The sequence below is a fragment of the Mus caroli genome, unplaced genomic scaffold, assembly GCF_978045245.1.
Source record: "Mus caroli unplaced genomic scaffold, Mus_caroli_1 scaffold_9, whole genome shotgun sequence".
Classification (NCBI taxonomy): Eukaryota; Metazoa; Chordata; class Mammalia; order Rodentia; family Muridae; genus Mus; species Mus caroli.
In genome coordinates, this window is record NW_028227264.1 from 94,195,550 (window position 1) to 94,221,691 (window position 26,142).

A 26,142-nucleotide genomic window follows, 5' to 3' on the forward strand; every position below is an offset into this window, starting at 1 on the left:
TATGCTGGGGTTAAAGGTGTGAGCCTCTGTGCCCAGCTAGGATTTAGTTCTTAATGAATATTCCACATAAGCTTGAGAAGAATATATGTTCTGTGGTTTAATTTTGTGGTATATAGTATCCATTGTATTCAGTATGAGAACACATATACATATATAAAATGCGCATTTCCTGTTTTTTTAAAAACCTTTTTATTGATTTTTTTTTTGTGAATTTCACATCAAGTACCCCATTCTACTCACTTACCTGTCTCTTCATATGTATCTTCCACCCTTGCAACCCCACCCCCCAAATAGAATAGAATAGAATAGAATAGAATAGAATCAAATCTTGTTGTGGAAGCTGTAGTGTGCCATACAGTATATGCTTTTGTCCACGCTTCTTTATTTGCAGATGTTCACTAGGACTCTTCTTGGATATTCTATTAGTTGCCCTGTGTCATGGAGATATCCTGTGGCTTTGGCTATGCTGAAATGGCCCTTTCTTGTGCTCCAGCAGATCATAGATGGGGTAGATGTTGGGATGGGCCACCTCAAAACCCTGGATCTGGGCCTGGGAGGTAGCTGAGTGGGTCAGCCCCCAGCTCTCCTGTTCTCATACCAGCAGGGTGAGTTCTCCAGCAGTGTCCAGGCTAGCTCACCCAATACTGCAGCCAGCAGGGGGTGGGGCCTGCTCTCCAGAATGTGGTGACTGCCAGGTGGAGGGGCCAGCTCAGCACAGTGGCTCAGGCTGCAGTCCAGACCACAGACACTTGCTTAGCTTTTGGTGGTTTCTTGGCCACAGACATCAACAGAGACCCTAGCTACATTAGGGCCATGGACCTAGACGTAACCCTTGGTGGCAGCCTGTCTTAGTCAGGGTTTCTATTCCTGCACAAACATCATGACCAAGAAGCAAGTTGGGGAGGAAAGGGTTTATTCGGCTTACACTTCCATGCTGCTGTTCATCACCAAAGGAAGTCAGGACTGGAACTCAGACAGGTCAGGGAGCAGGAGCTGATGCAGAGGCCATGGAGGGATGTTCTTTACTGGCTTGCCTCCCCTGGCTTGCTCAGCCTGCTCTCTTATAGAACCCAAGACTACCAGCCCAGGGATGGTCCCACCCACAAGGGGCCTTTCCCCCTTGATCACCAATTGAGAAAATGCCTTACAGTTGGATCTCCTGGAGGCATTTCCTCAACTGAAGCTCCTTTCTCTGTGATAACTCCAGCTGTGTCAAGTTGACACAAAAATAGCCAGTACACAGCCCATATCAAGACCTCACCATGGCCTCTTTCCTCCCTATTCCTCACTGCCATCAAGTCTCCAGTTTCACCTTTCTCCACAGTCTATGAGCTCCTTGGCTTCTCTTTCTTTTCCATCTCTCAACTTTCCATCTTTGCCATCTCTCCATCACACATTCTCCATCATAGTGGCCCTCACAGGCTCTTGATGTCTTTCTTTCAGCCTCCCCAGGACAGAGTCACAAATTCACATTTCTGTGTAAGCATATGAATATACAAACATATACTTCTAGTGTAAGTAAATATTACAGTGTTATAAGTTATTTCATTATTATAAGCTATGTTCCATACTTTTATAAGCATGGGGAGAGGGAAAGAGTTCTATAAGTTATATGATTAACCTCAGACTTTTGATGAACTGTACTCCTGAGCTAGAAATGTTCCTAGTGACATTCAGTCTCCTGCACCGTTCCTCGTATGGGAGAGAATGGCTGGAGAGTGCTAGATTTTACTGCTTGCTGTTCTTCTATGATATCATAGGACCTGTTAATACCACCATAGAGTGGGCTGCAAGTTAAGCAGATTTTTCTTTGTTAAGAAGGTTAGAATGCTACTGTATTTCAGAGTGCTTCCGTGCCCTTCTCTATGCCATAATATTTTTGTCTAATATTTATTTTGAGAACTCAGTTGGTTCCAGGAGCTAAAACTCAGTAAAGTATGAGAACTACTAAAACTGGATCCTCCTGGAGTTTTTAAACTTGGAAAGCTTCCTGCATCTGGCTTTCACCAGTTGGTTAATTACACTTGAGGTTCTCCTGTCTTTGTCTGGAAACACTCCTACATGTCCTTTTCTGCTCTGGTACACTGTTACTGAAGTTGTCTAATGGAAACACTCCTACATGTCCTTTTCTGCTCTGGTACACTGTTACTGAAGTTGTCTAATGGCCTCTTTCGTTTTGTGGGTACGGTTTACTTTGCCACCTCTTACTTGAATTCAAGAAGAGTTTTTTATTTTTTACATTATTTACCTTTCTGCTTGCTAGGGTGAGCCTCTTAAATGCTACTAGAAATCAGGAATCTTCTTTAAGTTGTTTTATTCTCCTCTGGCTGACAGTGTGGTATCCATGTTCAGTCTCTAGAAGCTCTTTATAAGATGTAAGCCAGACTGAGCTTCTTGCAGCCTTCCTTAGAACGCCTGGGAAGTTGAAATCTCTCAGTGAATTGATAGGATCAGTGGAGCTGTGTTTAAAATGAGGAGTGGAGCGAGCGAAGAGTATGTAAGCAAAGTGCCCCCTCTGAAGTAGAATTGAATAGGAAATCTAGGCAAGACCAATTTCATTTTAAAGGTGTGAGTATGCATTTGTAAATATGCATATGTTTATATGTTAGACATGTCATGGACTTACCAGAGATTATATTTTCAAACAAGATGGAGAAATGTAGAGAATAGTTTTCATAAGCCAAAGGGAAGGAAAAATATATACATATGTACATACATACATACACACATACATATAAAGTGGTCTGGAGAAAAATTAATGATGTTAAAGGGATAGAACTATTTTTATTTTTAATTTTATTTTCTTATAGCAAAACACTTTCCCATCATTTTCAGCTTGTTAGTTATTGCAGTATTTAATGCTGGATCAGTATTTGGGGGGATGGCTGAAGTGATCTGTTCTTAGCAAAAGTATGTGTCATACATAGGAAACCGTCAATATTTGTTTGCTGATTGATTTTCCCATTTGAATCTGTGCCCAAGTACAGTTTTCCGTGTGTCAGAAGACCTTTTACAGCAGGAATAACAGACAGGATTATTACTAAAGGCCATTGTTGTGAAGATGGTCAGTTTTCTTCAGACACTTTCCAAGTTCTATATACGTTCCCTCTTAGTTATTGGAGTATATATCTTATGCCAGGATCCACCCTTGAAAGTTTCCCACATTAACTTTGAGAAACAGCTTAATTTGTGAATCAAAGATAACTCAACTAGAAGAGGTCAGCCTTCCTATTTAATAAGGCTAAGGATAGGAGCTTGATGGCTACAGTTTCTTCATGGAAGCAAAGGAAAACTAGGAACCTGTGATTCAAGGTTTTTTTTTTTTTTTTTTTTTTTTTTTTTTTTTTTTTTTTTGCATTTGTTTTATGAAGAGAGAATCTAAAAGCTGAATTTTAACAATAAAAATGATAAGAAAATAATTGATAACAATTATGTAAAATCACAAGATGCTTAAGTGACTGAGTAGTAATTATGTTCATTCTCTCTGCAGGCATGATTTGGTCCCCTGGGATTCTGCCTTAGCAAGAAAGAAGTTGGAAATACTTCCTGGAAGAAAACTAAAACAATACAAAAGCCACAGCTTATTGATTGTATGTCAGCCCCCTTACAAATATGGACACATTTCCTAGCCTATTTCCACCTGGAGGAGACAGTAGGCTGAATCCTGAGCCTGAGTTCCAAAATATGTTAATTGATGAAAGGGTACGCTGTGAACATCATAAACATAATTATCAGGCTCTGAAAATTGAACACAAAAGGTAAATTACTTAAAGTTAGAGATTAAAGTATGGGGGGGTAGTCTGGGGGTCGCTGATTAAAGACGTGCTACTGGAGTTATGTGGGCTGCGGCTTTGCTCTACAATACACAGTATATTTTTGTTATTTTGCAGTACAGTTATTTAACATTAAATATAGTAAAAATAAATTACTTTTTCAAATCTATTGTATTAAGTGGGCTGTGAATGTAGTCTTACTTTGAAAGTAGCAAAACATACAACATTAAATATATCCAGGTGGATAAATGTGTGTGTGTTTTTTCTTCTTTAAAATAAAATTATTTTCAGAAATTACAGTGTTAATAATTCAATAAAAGTTATCAAAGAAAAAACAGTTAAAAGTTTAATGAAATCTCTTATATCAGTCTTGTTTTTCTGTATTATTGGTTGGCTTTATATGAAGCAGTGAATTTAAAAGTAAAATATCCATTTAAAATTGATTTTTTTTTTTAAAATCAGGTTGCAGGAAGAATATGTAAAATCACAAAATGAACTTAAGCGTGTATTAATTGAAAAGCAAGCAAGCCAGGAAAGATTCCAACTGCTCCTTGAAGACTTAAGGGGAGAATTAGTAGAGAAAGATAGAGACATAGAAAAAATGAAACTGCAGGTAAGAAATTATATTTGAATTTATATAAAATTAGTCACGTGGTTAATGGAAATAAGTAGTTTTGGTAAATATGTTTCTTTCTCTCTATGTTTAATGGTTTCTTGCTTTATCTGCAGTTGATATAATCCAGTCTTTCTTATATTCTATACAACTTCTTAAACTGTAGTCTCCAACTTCATATTAAATTGCCTAAGTAACATGGGGGTCATGAAAGTTAGCTTGGATTTTTCAAAGCCTACTTTTAATAATGGTTCTTAATGTTTTAACCTCCCTTTTAACTCACCACCCACCAGAGGTAGTGGAAAAGAAAGGTTTTATAGCAGAATGGACCTGTTCAGAAATTCTTTGGAGCAAATCCAATCTGCGTTGTCAGGAAACCAGCAGTTCACAGGCTACTAGCAGCAGCTTGATCCACTTGCATGCAGTTGATGATCAGTCCAGTTCAGTAGCGTTGGGAATAGCAAACACAAGTCAGTGGCAGTGACATGACCTGGCAGACACAGCCAGGCCTCTGCCAAATCATGACCAGGACCAAGGAGAAGTTCTCTGCTGTGGCCACCTCAACCGAGTGAAGATATGTGAGACCAAGAAGTGTTGCAAAGCTATCTATGTAAGCCCATTGCCGTCACTGTGTGTTGAGTCCTATTTATACTCCCTCCGCATGCCCTCTCACTGGTCTTGCCTCAGCACGTGAGTCTATCTTAGCAAAACTCCACATGCGTCTATATCAGCTGATATCACTCTGCCAACTGTCTTGAGTCTTCCAGAGCACCATCAGACATTCTTTGGTGAGTTTCTCTCAATGGTGTCACAACAGGTAGAGCTCAGCAATGCAATCAGTGTAAGGTGAGTCAGTACATGTGTGTTGTTAGCAGAGTAGTAAGGCAGAGCAAAGCAAACTGTCTGAGGGCTCATATTTATATTTGTTCTTCACACGTCTTTTCATGTGTCAACTATAGCAAAACTTCTTTTCACCTGTGTCTACTTCAGCAGAACATCCTTTGATATAACTGACTTTCCAAAGAAACCAAAAGTTTCTACTTCATGAAAGAATTGGTAACTTCCAAAGATTGATTCAAAAATCAAACATTAATGAATCTAAGGTGTTTCCAGCAACAGTCACTGTGCTACATTGCCTGGCTTCACTGTAACCTTAGATCTGAACATACGATTAGAGTAGTTTCAGTGTGCATACCATCAGGCCATACAACATCAGTGATCATTGTCTAAAACCCCTCAGCTCATATTTGAGACTGTTGTAATGACTAGCAGCAGTGTTGTGCATTTTCTTATGTGATTATAGGTGGTGCCACCTCGGCTGGTGGTCCTGGGGTCTGTCAGACAGCAGGCTGAACAAGTGAATAAACAGCAGTACTTCATGGCCTCTGCATCAGGTCTTACAACAACAGGGTTCCAGCCCTGTTTGAGTTCCTGTCCTGACTTTCTTTGATGATGAACAGTGATGTGAAAGTGTAAGCCAAACCATTTCCTCCTCGACTTCCTTTTGGTCATGGTCTTTCATCACAGCCATAGAAACCCTAATTAGGATATTTCCCCTGGCACTGGAGTTACAGAAGCTTGTGAGTGGCCATGTGGGTGCCAGGAATACAGCCCAGCTCCTCCAGAAGGGCAGCAGTGCCCTAACCACTGAGCCATCTCTCCAGCCCCTAGTTAACCTTTAAAAGTAATACATTACTATTTACAAATTAGCATATGTCAAACATTTTCTTCCTCATATTGAAATGAAATACTATTCTTCCTGTGATCTTGTTTGTGTATTCTTTGGATGTTATAACTTGCCAGAAATCCTTGAGTATTATAGCTTGCCAATGTTTGCTGACAAATGTAATTTCTTCTAGAAAAGTTTGTTTTTCACAAACATATTTAGTTTTATTGTAATATTTATCTAACCAAAAATAAAGAAAAGAAAAGAAAAAAGGTCTGGTGACTGTGCTTCCTGCTCTTATAGAGGACCCGAGTCTGATGTGCAGAGCCCATGTCCAGCTCACATCTGCCTCTAACTCCACCTCTGCATACTGTGGGCATCAGCACTCACAGGTACATATCTACATGCGCGTGCACATACAAACCCAGACACGATAAGCTAAAGAAGTACACAAAAGGAGTGTGGAGGGATTGATTTAGTTATTCACTTTAATGGTTTTTAGTTTGTACAAATAATGTTAAGTTAAAAACTTAAGTAAATTGAACAGTATCCACTAGAAATATTTCACTAGCAGTTTATGAAAGATGATTTTTAAAAATATACGTCTTATATTTAACAGTTAAAAAACCCTCTATAGCATTTTCTGCTCTATTGGCTTTTGTAGGTAAAAGATTAAAAAACAAAACAACAAAAACAAAAAAACCCATATTTATTCAAAGAATCTTTCTGCATCAATAGTCAACAGGAATAAAAGTGCTGGGTTCATTGTAAAGATGAAATGAGACGTTGCAAAGAAAGTATTAGTGCCTTGATGTATAACACTTACGTGATCTGTACCTGTTAGCTGCTATCACAGGTTAAGTATTCCTTATGTCAAGTGTGTAGAACCAGAAGTATTCAGATAAACTGAATTCTTCAACTTTTGCGATATTTCAGACTTCAGTGATTGAGTGTCTCTAATCTGAAAATCTGAAGTTCAACATGCTCTAAAATCTGTAACATAAGCTACAGCATTGGAGCATTTTGAATTGCAGATTTTTTTATGGGTCTTAGTATGTCACTAATCAGATAACACCTTTAAAAAATAGTCTCCAAGGGTGAGCAATAGCAAAGAAGTTGTGATGACCTGGAAGAAGCAACCTTCCATATGAAATAGCAGTGGGTAGACGGATGGACAGTTTTTAGGAGCTGAAGGCCATAGTCCTGTTAGCATAAGAGCTGAATTCTAATAACTACAAGGCTAAAAAAAAAAAAAAAACTTCTGGTCCCAGACAGTATTTATGTCTTAACTGCATTCACTTCACATTAAATAGAGAACATAAGCTTAGCTGTGCCTGGTACCCTTACACTGGTTCTCAGCCTGGGGATTACAACCCCTCTGAATGTCAAATGACCCTTTCATAGGGGGTACCTAAGAGCATCATAAAACATAGATCTTTACATTACAATTGAAAACAGTAGCAAAATTACAGCTATGAAATAGCAATGAAAATAATTTTATGGTCAGAGTCACCATAGCATATGGAACTCTATTGGAAGTTCATAGCATTAAGAAGGTTGAGAACCACTGCTCTAATCCATAAACACTGTAAGGTAATAGAGTAATTTTAAGTCTTTTATTCCATTATGGTACTCAAGTTTTGGTACTTGAAAATTGGCAACAAGTGTAACATACCTCAAATATAGAAGTGGAAAGTCAGTAAAGATAAGAAACTTGAGAATCATCATAAAGCAGCTTAGGAACTAGAGGGAAAGACACTACTTGTTAAGTGTGTTATATAGTGCATGAAGCTTAGTAAAGTGTGTTCTAGAAATCCTGCAGAAAGCAGAATTTGTGAAGTAACAAGTGTGGATATAAGGCTGAAGAGTTACAAGTCCTAGTATTCCAGGATATGCGTTTAAATGTCATGATGAAATCCATTGTTTTATATAATATTTTAAAAAATTAAAGAGGAAATTAAACTATTAGTGGGGTAAATAGTAATATTAGTGAGAAAAGTGACAATGACTAATTATATTGATTAATCAGCTTAAAGATTTAAGAGACTGGAGAGATGGCTCAGTTTGTACACTTTCTGCCCTGCAAGCGAGGCCCTGAGTTCTGGTCCCTACCCGCGTCATTAGAAAGCTGTTAGGCATGGCAGTACCTATCTATGATGCTGGGCAATAGTGCTGGAGTTCTATGGGAGACAGACAGGTGGAGCCCTGAAGTTCCCTAGCTACACTAGTTGCTTACAGGTTCTGTGAGCAGTCCTTTCTTTAGAAAGCTGGACAGGAGATTAAGGAAAACGCATACTTCCACACATGTGCTGCATGTACATTTGCACACACATGTGCATGTGCCTCACAGCCAGGTAAATACCCCACACTAATGTGCAGGGATTGAAAAGTAAAATACAGGTTGTTCCACTTTTCTTTTTTTGCCTGTAGTAAAAAGTGAAGTCTATGAGATTAATTGAAGGAAGAACTCTTGAACAAAAGAAAACAGACTGGATACTTATTGGAAATATATCTCAACCAGTTGCAACTGTATCTTAAGATCTCAGAGTGAATAAAAGAATAAAATAATCACAGAAAGAGTCTTGTCAAGAGAGAATATATTTCTCCTCTTTTTCCTCAAACCAGAGGGCTGGGCTCCTAAGAAGTTTGAAGTATCAAACAAAATTTGGGGCTGTTATATTGTGATGGTTTGTATATCCTTGGACCAGGGAGTGGCACCATCTGAAGGTGTGGCCTGGTTGGAATAGGTGTGACCTGGTTGGAATGGGTGTGTCACTGTGGGTGTGGGTATAAGATCCTCACCCTAGTTGCCTGGAAGTCAGTCTTCCACTATCAGCCTTTGAATGAAGACATAGAACTCTCAGCTCTGCCTGCACCATGCCTGCCTGGATACTGCCATGCTCCCACCTTGATGATAATGGACTGAACCTCTGAACCTGTAAGCCAGCCCAATTAAATGTTGTTTTTTATAAGACTTGCCTTGGTCATGGTGTCTGTTCACAGCAGTAAAACCCTAACTAAGACATATATCTAAATATTTTTGTCACTTTCACCTCTTGAAGATCTAAGTTATTCTTTAATGTTATTTAATGTTCTTTCCTATCTCACTGAGATTCTATTAATTTTAGTCTTTTTCTTTTGTGTGTATGTACATTCATTTTTTTTCTATCTGAAATATCTTCTCTTTGATTTGACTTTTTAGTAGCTTTTGTTTGTTACTTTATTATTACTTGTGTGGATGATTTATTTATCATGCCATAATTTGTAGTTATTATGAGAAGATTCATGCTTCAGTTGAGTCTTGTCAGCCATTAGAAAGTTGTCTAGGTTCTTTATATGCTCCCAGGTAGTACTCTGTGGGGTTTGGCTAACTCACTGCATGTAAGATACTCAGAACAGAACGGTATGTAGATTATCATACATTACATAATATTTTATATTTAGAAGACTTTCATTTAGTAGAATGTATTTTGAGCAACTGTGGAATATTGAGTAAATGAGTGAAACTTAACATTATTCATGTTTTCAAAGAAACTCATATAAATAGGAGCTATATTATTTTTCTAGCCAGCATTTGCTCATTTGTTCTTTTTGTTGAATCACAAAACTGGAATTCAGTAGTTCCTATATGGTAGGCATGGATGGAAGGTGTTGGGAAAATAATGATGAATCTTAGCGACAGGAGTCTGCTCATATGTTACTTCCATAAATATTAATTATTCACTGAAGTGAGTTCTGTAAGAGAGCATGACAGAGCCACAGTCAGTCTTTCTGGTCAAAATAACAATTATCAAATTTCTTTTTTCTTTTGAGACAGGGTTTCTCTGTGTAGCCATAATTGTCCTGGAACTCGCTCTGTAGACCAGGCTGGCCTCGAACTTTGATATCCACCTTCCTCTGCCTCCCATGTGCCTGGATTAAAGGTGTGCACCACCACGGTCCAGTATAAAACTTGTCATTGATTTTTCATTAGTCATGTTACTGGGATTTTTGATATCTCTGATATCAAGATTGAGATTCTTAAAGTATTGTTTTAGAAATTATGTTTATTTTTTTCTTTTACCCATTGTGTGTGTATGTGTGTGTGCATATCTGTATATACTTGTAGCACATGTGCATGCATATGCATGTGCATGCCAGTACATGTGGAGACTTGAGCTTCACATTGAGACTCATCCTCTTCTACCTTATTCATTGAGATGAGACCTAGGGGAAACCCAGAGTTGGCTGGCCAAGGCTAGTCTTGCTAGTCAGCTTGCTCTAGGGATCCTCTGTCTCCACCTTCTGAGTATGCAATTATGGTAGCTTACTGCATCCATGGCTTGTGTGACAGGTTCAGTAACTGCTGGGCTAGTCCCCTAGCCTGAAAAGTCTTATTTAATGATTATAAAAATTAACCACAGTATAAAAATGTCTGTAACTAATACATGTTGTGGACCTTGAAGAAGGGATATTTCTTCATTTTTGTATTTATAGTTGTTTATATTTTTGTATTAGGTATTAACACCACAAAAATTGGAATTGGTTAAAGCCCAACTACAACAAGAATTAGAAGCTCCAATGCGAGAACGTTTTCGGACTCTTGATGAAGTAAGTAATGAAGGAGAAGAACTGCGTTCATCTTCATGTCTCCATGGAAAGCATCCTTTGTTTACCCAGTCCTCTGCATGCAGTCCCTACTGTGGACTTTGAGGCATAATAGGACTGGGCTCCATTATCTCTGTTCTCCTTTCTTCCCTCTAGGTTGGTCTCCTGATGTTTTCTTGGCACTGATGAAATGGTGTGATTCAAGAGTCGCTGCATTAGTGCTATATCTGCTTTGAATATTGCTCTTAGATCTCTTGGCTGACTCCTTGATCTCTTTCATATCCTACCCAAGTGTTCCTTTTCACTAAGCCTACTCTGACTGCTTCCAATGCCATTTCTCCACCCAATAGTCTTACCTGCTCTCCTGCCACTACTTAAACTTGTGGAGTTTACTTAGCTCTCTAGCTTTTCTCTAGTACATGTTAGCTGCTTCTTTTTTTAATTAGGTATTTTCCTCATTTACATTTCCAATGCTATCCCAAAAGTCCCCCATACCCTCCCCTACCCACCCACTCCCACTTTTTGGCCCTGGCGTTCCCCTGTACTGGCTGGGGCATATAAAGTTTGCAAGTCCAATGGGCCTCTCTTTCCAGTGATGGCCGACTAGGCCATCTTTTGATACATATGCAGCTAGAGTCAAGAGCTCCGGGGTATTGGTTAGTTTATATTGTTGTTTCACCTATAGGGTTGCAGATCTCTTTAGCTCCTTGGTTACTTTCTCTAGCTCCTTCATTGGGGGCCCTGTGATCCATCCAATAGCTGACTGTGAGCATCCACTTCTGTGTTTGCTAGGCCCCGGCGTAGTCTCATAAGAGACAGCTATATCAGGATCCTTTCAGCAAAATCTTGCTAGTGTATGCAATGTTAGCTTCTAATGTGCTATTTTGCTTAATTGTTGTGATGTTTGTTTAGTACTTCTAGAATGGAAGTTGCATGAGAGGAAGACCTTGTTTTCTGTTGACAAGTTCCTAAGAACTACATACAATAAAAAAAAAGTTCCTAACATACAATAGGTGAGATGATATTTTTGAAATGACAGGATGGATTTCATATAAAATGGATTTGTTATATCCTGTGTTGCTTTGATAAAATCCCCTGACAAAAGCAGTGTATGGAAGGAACAGTTTGTTTTGGCTTACAGTTGAGGGGACAGTCCATCAGGGTGGAGACGGCACGGTAGCAGGATCACAGGGCAGGTGGCCTTGCCTACAGCTCTGAAGCAGACAGTGATGAATACTTGTCCTCAGCTCCTTTCTCTTTTTCTTTAGCCCAGAACCCCAGCACACTGAGTGGTGCTACCCTCCTATATAGTGGGCTTTCCCTCCTCGGTTACCCTAATTTGGCTAGTCCCTCACAGGTACTCACAGGGGCTAACCACATCTACCTAATCCTTCAGAGATGTCTCAGAGTCATTTCTCCTAGATGATTGTAGATCTGTCAAGTGGATAGCAGTATTAACGATCACACAATCTCAAAAAGAAAAATACTTGTTTGTACTTTGGGTTGAGACAAGGTTTCTTATATTACTAAATGTTTGATAAAGATGACAGCAAAAATGCAGAGAAGTGAAGTAGGTACTGTCCTAGACATTTTATATTCTAGCTTTAAAAACATATCAGGTCTTACATATATAAATTATTATTGTTTGCTTCAAAATGAACCTCTGTAGGAGATTGGAGTAGTCTAAAATACTTCTATTGTATGAGAATGCTTCGAAAATCCTCTTTTGTAATGATTTATTCGTTGATAAATCCACATTTTCAAATATGCCTCTAACAGCATTACATGTTATATGTCAGGGTATCTATTATGCTTTGGCTACAGATTGGATTTTTTGTAAATAAATTCAGCAATATCAAAGGTAATCAAGGTAAATATGAGCAGTTCTAAAGACATAGTATGTATTTCATACAATGTTAGCACCCCCATTTTCTTAGTTTATAAATCGGCTTAGAAATTTTTCAGTTAAAAACTTCCGAAGTTGTGTTACTTTGGGAGTCTGACTTTAATTATTGCTTGGTTTTCTGGCTCTTTGTGAGATCGACTCTTCCACACCAGGCTGCTCTGCTGCTCAGGTTTCTTGTTGAGCATTTAGAGTGAGTGCCAGTGGCTTTTATAGATGCTGGGTGGCAATTTTAGAGCACCGTGGGTGTTTCTAGTACGTCAGGAGAGTTGGGATGGTGAACGTTCTTCAGGCTAGTATATTTGAGTTCAACTATTGCAGTAGTTAATCAAACCTTAAGTTAGTATACTAAGTATTCAAATAATCTTTGGTTCTACCTTGAGTTTATCTTGTCTGACTTAGAGAGGGGTCTCTTATATTTTGTACAGAGGTGGTGATTTTGACATTTATTATTATAGTGAGAATCAGTGAAGACAAAAAATGACTTGAGTTGTAGTTTTATTGGTACATTTCAAGGAGAGTACTAATCTGTTTCATTATTTTTTCCCTTTTTCATGAGGAAGAGTGCATGTGTGTGATGTGCTTGTATGTGTGCCTTTGCATGTGGGTGTTGGGCACATGTTGAAGTGCATGTGTGGAGACTGAAGTTGGTGTCAGGAGTCCATTACACTTTACCTTACTCATGGGGCAGGCTCTCTTGTTTGAACCCAGCATTTACTGAGTCAGGTAGTCTGGCTAATGTGCTCCCAGGGTCTTCTCCCGGCCTCCCAGTAACTGCAGTTGCTAGCAGGTCACTAGGTCCACCACACATTTACGTTGGTTCTGGGGCTCAGAACCCTTGAGCAGAAAGTATTGTAACTGCTGAGCTAGTACCCTTGCTCTCATTTGTATTTCTTCTTCTTCTTCTTGTTCTTCTTCTTGTTCTTCTTCTTGTTCTTCTTCTTCTTGTTCTTCTTCTTGTTCTTCTTCTTGTTCTTCTTCTTCTTGTTCTTCTTCTTGTTCTTCTTCTTGTTCTTCTTCTTCTTGTTCTTCTTCTTCTTGTTCTTCTTCTTCTTGTTCTTCTTCTTCTTCTTCTTCTTCTTCTTCTTCTTCTTCTTCTTCTTCTTCTTCTTCTTCTTCCTCCTCCTCCTCCTCCTCCTCCTCCTCCTCCTCCTCCTCCTCCTTCTTCTTCTTCTTTCTTCTTCTTTTTTTTGAGACAGGGTTTCTCTGTATAACCCTGGCTGTTCTGGAACTCACTGTGTAGACCAGGCTGGCCTTGAACTTAGAAATCCGCCTGCCTCTGCCTCCCAAGTGCTGGGATTAAAGGCGTGCACCACCATGCCCGGCTTCATTTGTATTTCTGTTAAGCTTATTTTTTCCTTTCTGATTGGCTGTTAATATAACTAAGAATTATACTGTGTGGTTATCTTGGAGAGTACAGATGTGTTTCTCATGTGTTTCTCTCTGTAATTTAGGAAGTGGAAAGGTACAGAGCTGAGTATAACAAGCTGCGCTACGAGTATACATTTCTCAAGTCAGAGTTTGAACACCAGAAAGAAGAGTTTACTCGTGTTTCAGAAGAAGAGAAAATGAAATACAAGTCAGAGGTATGTAATTAGTTATACTGATTATCAGAGATTGTCCTAGTGAGTGAAATTTTATGATTATATATTTTTATAAATTCCAAATTAGAATTGGTTGTGTAATTAATAATTAGTGAAGTATTTGGGTTTTTTTTTTTTTTGTTATTGTTGTTTGTCAGCAGTTTCATGTATTTTCCTTTGGCTATTTATTTAATTTCTGTTTTATTTTGCCCTAGCCATGGAGACAGATATGTCACATAGTCTCATGTTTTTCATAGCTATGGACAGAGAATTTTCTCTGTAAATATTACTTACGTGAGTCCTTATTTAGTATTGTTCTTCCTATTTAGGACCAAACTAGGTAGCTCTGGTTCAAGCCTTTGTGCTGTTAATGCTGCTATAGAGCATCAGCCTCTCCCCCTTGGGATGCTTAGAACTGCAGCGTGCACTCCCCCTAGCATGCACTCCTCTTTCATCTGTGCCTTTCCATAGTCCTGTTACTCAGTCTGCACTTTGTCTTCTACTTCTGCTAAAACGGTTTTCCCTTCATTCTCTAGCTTACTCTTCGATGATTTGTTTTTATTTTACAAGGGGACAAATACAATTCTATTCTAACATTCGTAAAACTAGGCTGATATTTGTAGCAGTATGCTACATGCTATATAGAAATAGCAACTACATACTATTGATATTGTGTTTATTTGGAATTAAAATATTCGTACCTTCCTTTAGTTGTTACCAAATATTTGTAATGTTATAGGCATCTCAAAAAGCTAAGATAACAATATTTGGCTTAGACTGATTTATTTTTATCAATGAACAGTTTCTTGGTTGTTCCATAATAAATAAGAACTATCTAGATTCTTGATTATTTGAGTTTTTTTTTTTTTTAAATACAGTAGTCCTTGAACATTATGGATATTTAAAATGGGTTTCATGTTTAGCTGTTTATTTTTCCCTTACAGTTTTATTTAGGTATAATTTCATTTTCTTTTTTTTTTTTTAACTTTTTTAAAGATGTATTTTTTTATTTAAAGTATATGATGTACACTGTAACTGTCTTCAGACACATCAGAAGAGGGCATCAGATCCCATTACAGATGGCTGTGAACCACCATGTGGTTGCTGGGAATTGAACTCAGGACCTCTGGAAGAGCAGTCAGTGCTCCTAACCACTGAGCCAGCTCTCCAGTCCCTTGTTTTCATTTTAATAGTAAGATGAGAAAAGACTTACTCATTCAAAGTTTAGGAAGCTGAGGCACAAGATTTGTCTAAAATTTCACAGGCATCAGCTAGCTTAACAGTAGAATGTAGATATCCCAACTTCTATAATCTCAGCTCACATTTTAGAGTTTTAAATTTGAAATTCTCAGTGATTCAAGGCTATCACTCTTGATTAGTGACTATCCCATGGCTTCAGTTTTATTAAGAGCTGAGCTGATTGATACTATTTGTGATTGTAAAAGGCGTCATTCAAATCTGTAAGTCTGGCAGTCTCAATGGCCTGTAAACATTCTGTCGTGAAGATGGAAATGGTAATGGTGTCCACAGTCATGTAAGATGGAGGATCAGTATGCAGAGTACGGCTGAGGTTTTCATGGGGCTGCTGTAGCTTTAGACTTTGCTTTGGAATCAGTCGGTGTGCTTACTCGATGGTGATTGGATGTCTGCTTCAGTCTCCTGACTTTCTGTTACTTTTGTTGTTGTTGATCTAAAACTCTTATACTAATATATTTTTCTCTTATAAAAGAAAAGACTAAATAATTTTGAAATTTTAGATGTTTTAAGGGGTTGCTATAGAGTCTAAAACAGTAAGACTTTCTGCTCTTCCCAGTCCCCAGTTCATCCGTCACTGTAGTGCTTCAGTTACTGTGCACAAGTATAGTACTGTAGATAGTAAAGAGTGGTGAGGCAGGTGTTGATTATGAAACAGCAGATAATAATTTTAGTTAGAGTTTATAGGAATAACAAATGTAATTTTAGAGTTTCAAAGTAGAGTTTACCTCTGCCACCCTCCTACTTACCATTTACAATTTACTATATGAATTCATATAATAAAATTCAGGCATATATTGTTCAATTGTACTTAATGCACTTTGCTGGCATTACTTTTCTATAACACAGATTGACGTTTTAGGCCATCCTGTATTGAGTAAGTTTGCCAGAAGCAGAGGTGATGGTTTGCCAACAGCATATGTTTGCTTCATGTTTGCGTTGCTTGGAATAATGGTGACATGCGGCTAATCTCATACAGTTTCAGACCTTTCCATTTATTATATCTGTTATTGTGATCTGTACTCTGCTAATTGTTTTGGGGTACTATGATCTGCTTGCATAAGAGATGGAACATAACAAGAAATGTTGTAGAGTCTAAATATACCATTGACTGATTATTCTCTCATTGGATCTCCCTGCTCCGGTAGCCACAATGATAATAAAATTGGCCCAGTTAATAATTTACAGAAGCTTTCTAAGTATTCAAGGGAACTTTAATCCAAAAGTCAGAAATGCTTAAATCTTACCAGAGAAATTGTGTTAAACCCAAGACAGTCCAAAGCTGGACGGCTTGTACCAACAGTTAGCCAGGTTTTAGCTGTAGTACTGAAGCAGTTAGCAAAAGTTCTTGAGGGGATTTTAAAATGCCACTCTAGCGACACACACGCGAAGGATAAGAAAGTGAGACCACTCATGTAGAAAGAGGAAGTTTAGTTTCCTGGATAGATGATCACTTGGCTGGGATAGTCTTTTAAGTCAAAGAATAATTTGGACCCTAACTCTTCTTAATTTTATGAAGGCTGAAAAAGGAATGTTAGTTGTCTTTCTATTGTAACAAATAACAATCTGAGATTAACCAGTTTATAAAAAGAAAAGCATTATTTTGTCTAAAGGTTTTGAAGACTTCAGTTTGCAATTGGTTAGTTCCTTTGCTTTAAGCCTATAGGCACACATCATTGTGGAGGCAGCCCAGGCAGAATAACTGGTATGCTTCGTGGCTAGTAGGATTGGTTTTGGTTTTCAAGCCATACTATTTAAGAAATATACTTCACAAAGCTATAGTTCCCATAGATAATAATGCCTCTGAATCTTGGTAGACTAAATCAGAAACCTTATGGAAATAATTCTTCATCTGAGTGCCATTCAGAATATCTGTGATCCATACGAGGAGATTAAAATAGTAACATTAAACAAGCATTTGTGAGCAGTTGATTGCAGTCTTTGTGGATGACTTTGAGTGTTCAGAACTAGTGGGCATAGTTAGTAGCTGCAGAGAACTAGTGGGCATAGTTAGTAGCTGCAGAGAACTAGTGGGCATAGTTAGTAGCTGCAGAGAACTAGTGGGCATAGTTAGTAGCTGCAGAGAACTAGTGGGCATAGTTAGTAGCTGCAGAGAACTAGTGGGCATAGTTAGTAGCTGCAGAGAACTAGTGGGCATAGTTAGTAGCTGCAGAGAACTAGTGGGCATAGTTAGTAGCTGCAGAGAACTAGTGGGCATAGTTAGTAGCTGCAGAGAACTAGTGGGCATAGTTAGTTACAGAGAACTAGTGGGCATAGTTAGTAGCTACAGAGAACTAGTGGGCATAGTTAGTAGCTGCAGAGAACTAGTGGGCATAGTTAGTAGCTACAGAGGTGCTATAACTAGTAAGAGTGCTCAGAGTGGCACAGGAAAGTGTGACTTAATTGTTGCAGTTTCACAAGAAAACTTGAGTAGCAGAAGAATTACTTCTTATAGATAAGTAAAGATGTTCCCTGCCCCTCTGTGGTAGGGATTGAACCTCTTGCAAAGTAGACTAACACTGCTACTGAGCCACAATTTCAGCCCAAGAAAGTGGTTCTGAAAATGGAGTGGGTCTCATGTCAGTACAGGGTTTACAGTATTGTATCAGCTTAGTTGGTGAAGCAGTGGCAGGCTGTGAGAGATTGACTCCAACATTGAAAGTTCTACTGTAGGTAAGAGACTACCAAATAACAACATATTACAAAAATAGTTTTCAGGAAAGAAATCAATTGATGTGACAGACTTCATTATTGCCTCATTCAAGACATGACCACAGCCGCTAACCATTAGCAATCAGCATCCTAATCAGGCAGCAGCCATTAACACTGATGTAGGCCCTCTGAAAAATCATGACTCACTTAAGAGTTATGTCAGTTGGTAGCACTGTATTATATTTTCAGTAACACACACACACTAGTTGGTTTTTTATTTTATTTTACTTATATTGGTGTTCTGCCTCCATGTTTGTCTGTGTAAGCATATCAGATCCCCTGGAACTGGAATTACAGATAGTTGTGAACTGCCATGTGGGTGCTATGATTTGAACCCTGTCTGAGCAGCCTGTGCTCTTAATCACTGAGAAATTTCTCCAGACCCCCACATAATAGTTTTTAAAAGGGTATGATATTGTTATACCATGGATAGACTATAGTATAATAGAACTCCCCACCCCCCAAGACAGGGTTTCTCTATGTAGCCCTGGCTGTCCTGAAACCTGCTCTGTAGACCAGGCTAGCCTCTGCCTGTCTCTGCCTGCCACCCAATTGCTGGGATTAATGGTGCACGCCACCATTGCTTCTCTCTCTCTCTCTCTCTCCCTCTCCCTCTCCCTCTCCCTCTCCCTCTCCCTCTCCCTCTCCCTCTCCCTCTCCCTCTCCCTCTCCCTCTCCCTCTCCCTCTCCCTTTCCCTCTCCCTCCTCTTTCTCTCTCTCTCTCTCTCTCTCTCTCTCTCTCTCTCTCTCTCTCTCTCCCTCCTCTCTCTCTGTCTCTCTCTCTTTCTTTCATTCCTTCTTTTGTGCTTGCTTGCTTTCTTTTCTTTTCTTTCTTTCTTTCTTTCTTATCAAATATAGTCTAACAGGAGTCAAACTGAGAAAGGAAACTTCAGTTGAGAAAATGTCTCCTTCAGATTGTCTTGTAGGCAAAAAAGATCATTGAGTGTTTTCTTGACTGATTATTTACATTGCAAATGCCATCCCTGAACAGCTGGAACAAGAAATCAGTCTGCACAAGATAGTCATTCTAGTCCTTCATGACCTCTTCTTCAGTGCCTGCCTCCAAGTTCATGTTTGATTTCCTGTCCTGACTACCATTCATAATGTACTGTAAGATATAAAATGAAATAAACTCTTTCCTCTCCAAAAAAAGAAAAAAGCAAACAAAACAACAACAAAAAAAACCCAAACCCAAGCTGGGCATGATGATACATGCTTATAATCCTTGCACTGGGGAGACTGAGTCAGGAGTAGTAAGAATTCAGGGTGAGAGGTCTGGATCAGTGGTTATGAATGTGCACTGGTTCCCAGCAGCCGTGTTGAGTAGATCATTTCTGCCTGAGACTCCAGCTCCAGGGAATCTTTTAGCTTTTGTCAGCCAGCATCTGTACACAGTGCACATTTCCACACAGAGACACATACCTATACACATAATTAAGAAATAAAAGAATTTAAAAGAGTTTAAGCTGAGCTATGACTACATAGTTACAAGCCATCTTGGGCTATATAGTATGCTGTTGTCTGAAATAAATTAAACATAAGTTGGAAGGACACTGTTTGCAGAAGGAGGCAGGCAAGAGTGACAGCGTTCTTACAAGCCAGAAGGAAGTATAGGAGTAGCTTTAAAATACTGCAGAACAAAGTCTAGGTGCTTGATTTTTCAGCTCAACTATTTGTATGCTACACCATAAAGACAATAAATACAAGGATGAATTACAGCAATTAGGTATTCTCCCTTTCCCTGTGTGTGCCTCGGGGTTATGGAGTGATACCAGTGTCCTTTGAAAAAGAAGCCATCCACTCTTTGTAATCCCTGTTCTGTTTCTGTCCATTTTTTCTACTTCAGCTTTTAGAAAAGCAAAATTGGTTAATACCAAACGTCTTAACCTGTCAAGCCAGTTTTTATTCTAAAGAGAGTAAAGTTAAATGTGAATGTAACTGCAGTATAGGCAGGTTTGGACAGATGTCAAAGAGGAGAAATTAGAGAAAGACTAGAGATAAAAACAAATGAAGGACATCAAGGAAAATGACATGTGAATCTGATTAACAGTGGAAGAAAAGACAGAACTGAGGATGTATCCAAAGTCTGCCCAGATGAATGAGCGAGGAGTGTTGTTATGGCAGTGATTGGAGATAATCGGCTTCTAAATGACTACAGGTTGTGTGTGTGTATCTCTGTTGAGCTGTACATATTTCTACTGCCTAAAATAGTGCTGGGTACAAAGTACTTAATATTTATTATGCATGTGATTTTGAGATTAGTACTTAGAAAGCAGTGGTCAACAGTTTGGGTAGAAAGGGTTTTTGACAGTGAATTGTGGTTGAGGAGTTATATAAATTATAAGCTAGACTGCCATTTGGTAGTTCTCATTGCTTCAGCTGCCATTGCTGGTGTCATACAAATGCCTCTCAGGTATTAGCTGTGTGGCCATATATTTAAAATGGGCACTGTCAAAGTATGACTACTAGACTTTTTATCTCACTTGAGGGCACCATTGTCTAAACCTGTGATACACCTTGTCCTTACCTAGCTGAGCCACCCTACCAGTAACAATAGCATATTATAACTGTTCGTAGCTGAGGATGTAGCTTAGTGGTAAAGTGCTACTTTACCAAGTTTATGACTCTGCATTTAGCCCCTACCACTGTCCAAACAAAACATGTACTTGAGGTGTTTTATGCAAATGCTAAACAGTATCTTACAAAATCACCCAGCCTAAGTCCTTCATTCAAACTGAAGCTAAGATAAAAGTAATGGCTTATCAGGGGTGTTCAAGAAACCCGAAAACAATATAGGCTAGCTCCATTGCCCTAGATTGCCTTCTAGAACTTGAAGGCTGTTGCTGAAGACACCACATATTTTTGTCACAGGACTTGAAGAATCAAACTGGTTCTGATCCAGAAGGCTCTTCCCTAAGCTATAACTCCCATAGGATTTTAAGGTGCTCTGCAAACTGTCAAAAGAGAAAAGTGGTACCCAGCTGTAAACCCTGTGGACCACAGTAAGCACTGGCCAGGCAGGCTGCCACAACAGTGCGATAGTGGCACTTAGATCTTGGAGATAAACCAGTGGTCATCTTATTGGACTTAAGGCCTGCTCAGTAGGAGGAAATACATGCCTACTGCTGTAAACCCAGCCAAGAACCCGTGGCAAGATCATAGACCCTAGAGGATGACCTACTGATATTTTTCTAAATAAGTGTAGCTTTCAACTGTTCTAAATATTTATCTTTAGAGAAATCTCTCTCTCATCCTTCACCAAAGAAGCTTCTTCTGCAGCAGATGGAGGATGCTACCGAGATTTATATCTGGTCACAATGTAGAAAGTGTGTGACTAGGATGCACAACCCTGGTTGGGACCTCTAACAGACAACCTCTATACCTAAGGCTCACAGAGCATCATGGAAGAGGGGGCAGAAAGGTTGTAGAGGCAGAACCAGGACAATTGCTGTGAGAAAGTGGCTTCTAGACATGTCAGGGGTACTGCATCCATGAAGTCTCAACTGTGTGCTTGCCTGCATAAGACTTATGTCACTCAAATGCCAGAGTAGGCGGGGGAAATTTTCTCAATGCTCTATCTACCCTCTGAAGAACCTATAGGCAGTCAATGGCTGCTAAGAGAGGGAGAGTCAGGTTTCTCCAGAGATGAGAGACCCCTGACAAGTTAGTTCCCCATTCAAAGTGGTCAGCACTGCATATGTACATATGGGCAACAGTAACTGGATTCAGAAGGTTGTATGTGTGTATGTCTCTACACCAACAGTATTTCCAGAAACAATATTAGAAAAGGAGGTGATGAATTTGAGAGCATAAAGGGGAAGATAGGAGTTGGAGAGGATATAGGGAGGGATGAAAATGATGTAAATACAGTGTGTTTATGTAGGAAATTCTTTGAAAGTTATAATGTGACTTAATACAGACTCATGTAGTTAGTGGAAGGAGGAAGAAACTGAATAAATGTAGTCTGAGAACAAACCTGGGAGAGAATTATTTCAGGTGTTAGGAAACGATTTGGAACCCACTGATTTGGAAGCTGGTATCATCTGGCAATGAGAGCTGTTATGAAAGGAAAATCCTACTTGTTTCTTGCCTCTTTGAGTTCCTTAGTGAATGTGTTAAGCCTTGGAATAGTGAACATGATAAGACCTGGGCTTTAATTAGTTAGGACTTTAATAAACTTGGCCATTACTTTAAAAGTTCATTGACTGTTTTTGTATTTATACAGATTTTGTGTGAATTAGTTCCTCACAAAGAGATGATTTATTAGCCTAGACATAGCCAAAGAATTAAGGAGAGTAAGACAAACAAGTAAAGCGAAATTTAGGAGTGGCCATTGAATTGGCCTTGTGTGAATTTTTGTCATGGGCTTGTGAAGTTTATGTGTTTTAAATAATTATTTTATTGTAGTATTTACAATTTTGAATTTTAGTCAGCATTTGATTAAGCCCTGTGCCAGACACTGTGGGGAGGGAGGGAAAAATAGGGCAAAGTCCTTCCTCTTAGACTTGTGTCATGCTGAGGACAGAATGAGGAACGTGACGTTTTAGAGGTTTTTCCTTTTTACTTAATTTCCACACCTGAGCTTTCATGTTGTACGATTTTTAATTTTAATTTACTGACTTGTAAAGCATGTTCATGACTGAAAATTCAGTCATTTAGAGCTTGTATACTTCCTTTCCAATTATTAGGTTGCACGACTGGAGAAGGACAAAGAGGAGCTCCATAACCAGCTGCTTAGTGTTGACCCCACGAGAGACAGCAAGCGAGTGGAGCAACTTGTTCGAGAAAAAACCCATTTGCTTCAGAAATTGAAAAGTTTAGAGGCTGAAGTAGCAGAATTAAGGGCTGAGAAAGAGAATTCTGGTGCTCAGGTAGAAAATGTCCAAAGAATACAGGTGAGGCAGTTGGCTGAGATGCAGGCTACACTCAGATCCTTGGAGGTAAGGTTTTAATTGCGTCCCAGTGGAGTATGGCATAAGTTTTAAAAGTGCTCTTGACAAGCCTTTGGTTTTTGGAACATAAATAAATGCTTGCGATCTAGTGCTGACGCATTTGCGGACTCCCAAGTGTACATGGGAAGAGGAAAGGTTTTGATTGATCAGCAGTGGCTGTGCTACTACATTTATGAGGGATATTCATTCTTTGGGACAGGAGTCATCATCTGAGTGAAAGGACTTTAAAATGTCACAGAATATAATATACAAATTATCCCCCAAGTTTTCAAGAGTAAAGTCACCTCAAAACAGAAAGAATAATCATTTTGAAATTATAAATTCCTTATTCTAGTATTTAAAATGTTAAAGTTATAAATTCTATTTGAGCAGACATATTGTATATAACTTGAAACAGCTCTCTAGCCAAAGTGATAAAAGGTAGCTGGCTACTAATGCATCCAGATCTTGACTGAGTTCTTTCCCTGAGCTCATTACAGAAAGAGCAGTGTTGGCAGAGCTGCCCTGGGGCTGGTGGAGGAATCACTGAGGAAGACTCCGTCTCTCTCTGTATTCAGACAGGCGATGCCACTTAGATCCTGGGGCCTGAGATGGAGCAGAGATGTTACTTTATGTGCTTATTTATTTTGGTCAGTTATGTTTTCCTCCTTGAGATAGTTATGAAGTGGGTGAGCTGGAAGGAAATTATATGCACATGGTTTGTAGTTAATAATCAGTCTCAAAATAGTCAATAATGATGGGCTATAGAATATGTTAGTGAGTTTGGAAAAATGGGAGTCACTTGGGGGAGGGAGTGGGGAGGATGAAGTCTGTGTCAGTCCTTGTTGATTTCCACAATTAAATTTGTTAAGAGTCCCTGAACATTAGACTTAAGCCAGTTTACAGTAAGATAATGTAGGTTGCCATTTTGCAGTTCTTAATATATTGGCTGGCACAGTGGCAGAGTAAGGGGAAAGTTGCAGGTGAATATAGTGTCTGGTCCCAGTGTGAAGTTTGACCAAGGTTGTCTAGAGCAATTATTTTCCGGGTAAGATGAGTGATGACAAAAGACAGATGGCTCATTTGGGACATTTTTCAGAAGAGCCCGTATTTCATTTTTATCATATGTCAGATGAAATGAAAAACATACACAATAACAAATAGTATTTTTCTCTACTGTTTCACAGCTGTTGTTGTACGCAAAGGATACCATTTTATATTTGAACAAAATAATTGTTCTCTGGCTTAGTTGCTGAACAAAGTCCTTTTTTAATACAGTAAACATGCATAGAAAACATAAACCTGAAGTTTCTCCTGTAAGTGCAGAAACACTCATTTTATTTATCAGGAATAGGAATGTTTCAAAGCTTTTATTTTTTCCTCTCTGGTAAGAGCACTTTGAGTATCAGTTTGAGGAAATTTCTGGCAGTTTAAGAGATTTAATTTGTGCTAAGGTCAGAAGCCTCTTTGCCTATGCTTCCGAAGGCTCCAGGGCAGTGGAGAATTTGTCTGTCTCTTCTTTTGGTTGAAAAAAAAAATCTCCATCGATTGTGGATTTTCAATTGTTTTATATTCATTTATTGTGTGTGCACATAGACCTGTGTGAGGCCTATGTACCACGGCAGTCAGAGAATGGCGTTCACCTTCTACCACGTAGGCCTGGGTATCTAAGTAAGATCGCCAGGCTTGGCAGCAAGCACCTTTTCCCACTTTCTGGGCCTTGTAAGCCTCTGTTTGCCTGCTTTCTAAAATGCTATTTTGTAACTGTTGTGAACTTGACAGTCTAAAAAAATGTTAGAATTATGTCAGCATTGCCATATTAAGTACATGTGAGTATTTTCTCTCCTGAAAGAAATGAATTTGAATTCTCAGTTCTGTTTGAGAAAACTTACTTTAGGACATGTTAGTGTTGTTTAAGTTTTGGATAATTAATTTTTGTGTTTGATTGCACAGGCATGTTAATAATAATAACATAAATAATAAAATAATGCTTATTTTTTAATATAATATGAAAGGTTATGGCTGTATTTTAAAATCTTTTGTCTTGAAGGCTGAAAAGCAGTCAGCTAAACTACAAGCTGAGCGCTTAGAAAAAGAGCTACAATCAAGCAATGAACAGAATACCTGCTTAATCAGCAAACTGCATAGAGCTGACCGAGAAATCAGCACACTGGCCAGTGAAGTGAGTTGCTGTCCTTTGCTTCCTAAGGAGAGCTTGCAACTGACCCCACAGTGATAAAGAAATTTGGTGTTTGAATAAGTGTCTGTGTTGAAATCCTTTTTAACCTATCATTTTATCTTTTAAATGATGGTTTCTGGTTGTTTTCTGTGTCCTCTACCCATACAGAGCCCTTATGACCTTCAGGTCTTCCTCAACCATCAGCATCTGGTTTCTTTCCTATCACCTCCCTCATCCCTCCCTCACTGACTCTCTTAGAAAGAGCTCACTCTCCCTGGTGTCTCTGTGCTTGTGTGCCTGCCATGAGCTTCCCCCACATAGTTACACATCCTGCTTCCTTCCGTTCTCTAGTGGGAACCTAAAGGAGGCCTGCTTTCCCTGACTTCAGAATAATAAAATAGTAATTTTTCTCTTCCACCTTAATCTTTGTTTTATTAACCTGCTCTGTCTTTCTTTATAATTTTTTTTTTTTTTTTTTGAGACAGGGTTTCTCTGTATAGTCCTGGCTGTCCTGGAACTCACTTTGTAGTTAATGCTATCAGATATATTTTTATTTTTAAAATAATTTATTTATTTTTATTATATATGTGTGCCTGTGTCTATGTATTGCTTTACATGTTTACATGTGTTCTCAAGAAAGCCAGAAGAGGGCATCAGATCCCCTGGACTAGAATTACAGATAGCTGTTCACTGCTATATAGGTTCTGAATTTTTGCAAGAGCATCAAGTGTTCTTGACCACTGAGACATTTCCCTAGTCTCTGTTTGTTTTTATTCTTTTTAAAATCTCTCCTTACCACTTTGTCCTTTAACTGAATGTCAGCTCCATGATAGCAAACATTGCTTTTTACTACAGTACTTTTGGCTCCTGGGAAAGCACACTCACATAGTAGATACTTGCTAATATTTCTCCAGTAAGTAATTTTAACATGATTTGCTTGT

At 38.8% G+C, this 26,142-nt stretch overlaps 1 protein-coding gene across 2 annotated transcripts in view; it reads left to right on the forward strand.

Moving 5' to 3' along the window:
• The window catches only part of Cep83 (centrosomal protein 83), a 115,758-nt gene that overhangs the window by 30,731 nt on the left and 58,885 nt on the right, over positions 1-26,142 (forward strand). For both annotated transcript variants that reach the window (XR_003837767.2, XM_021175324.3), the window contains exons 2-7: positions 3,491-3,758; positions 4,236-4,386; positions 10,550-10,642; positions 13,997-14,128; positions 22,780-23,031; positions 25,073-25,204. Coding sequence is in view for 1 of the 2 variants with exons in the window: in XM_021175324.3 (XP_021030983.1) it covers positions 3,613-3,758; positions 4,236-4,386; positions 10,550-10,642; positions 13,997-14,128; positions 22,780-23,031; positions 25,073-25,204 (906 nt within the window). In the remaining variant the exon portion in view is untranslated. The remainder of the gene's footprint in view (positions 1-3,490; positions 3,759-4,235; positions 4,387-10,549; positions 10,643-13,996; positions 14,129-22,779; positions 23,032-25,072; positions 25,205-26,142) is intronic.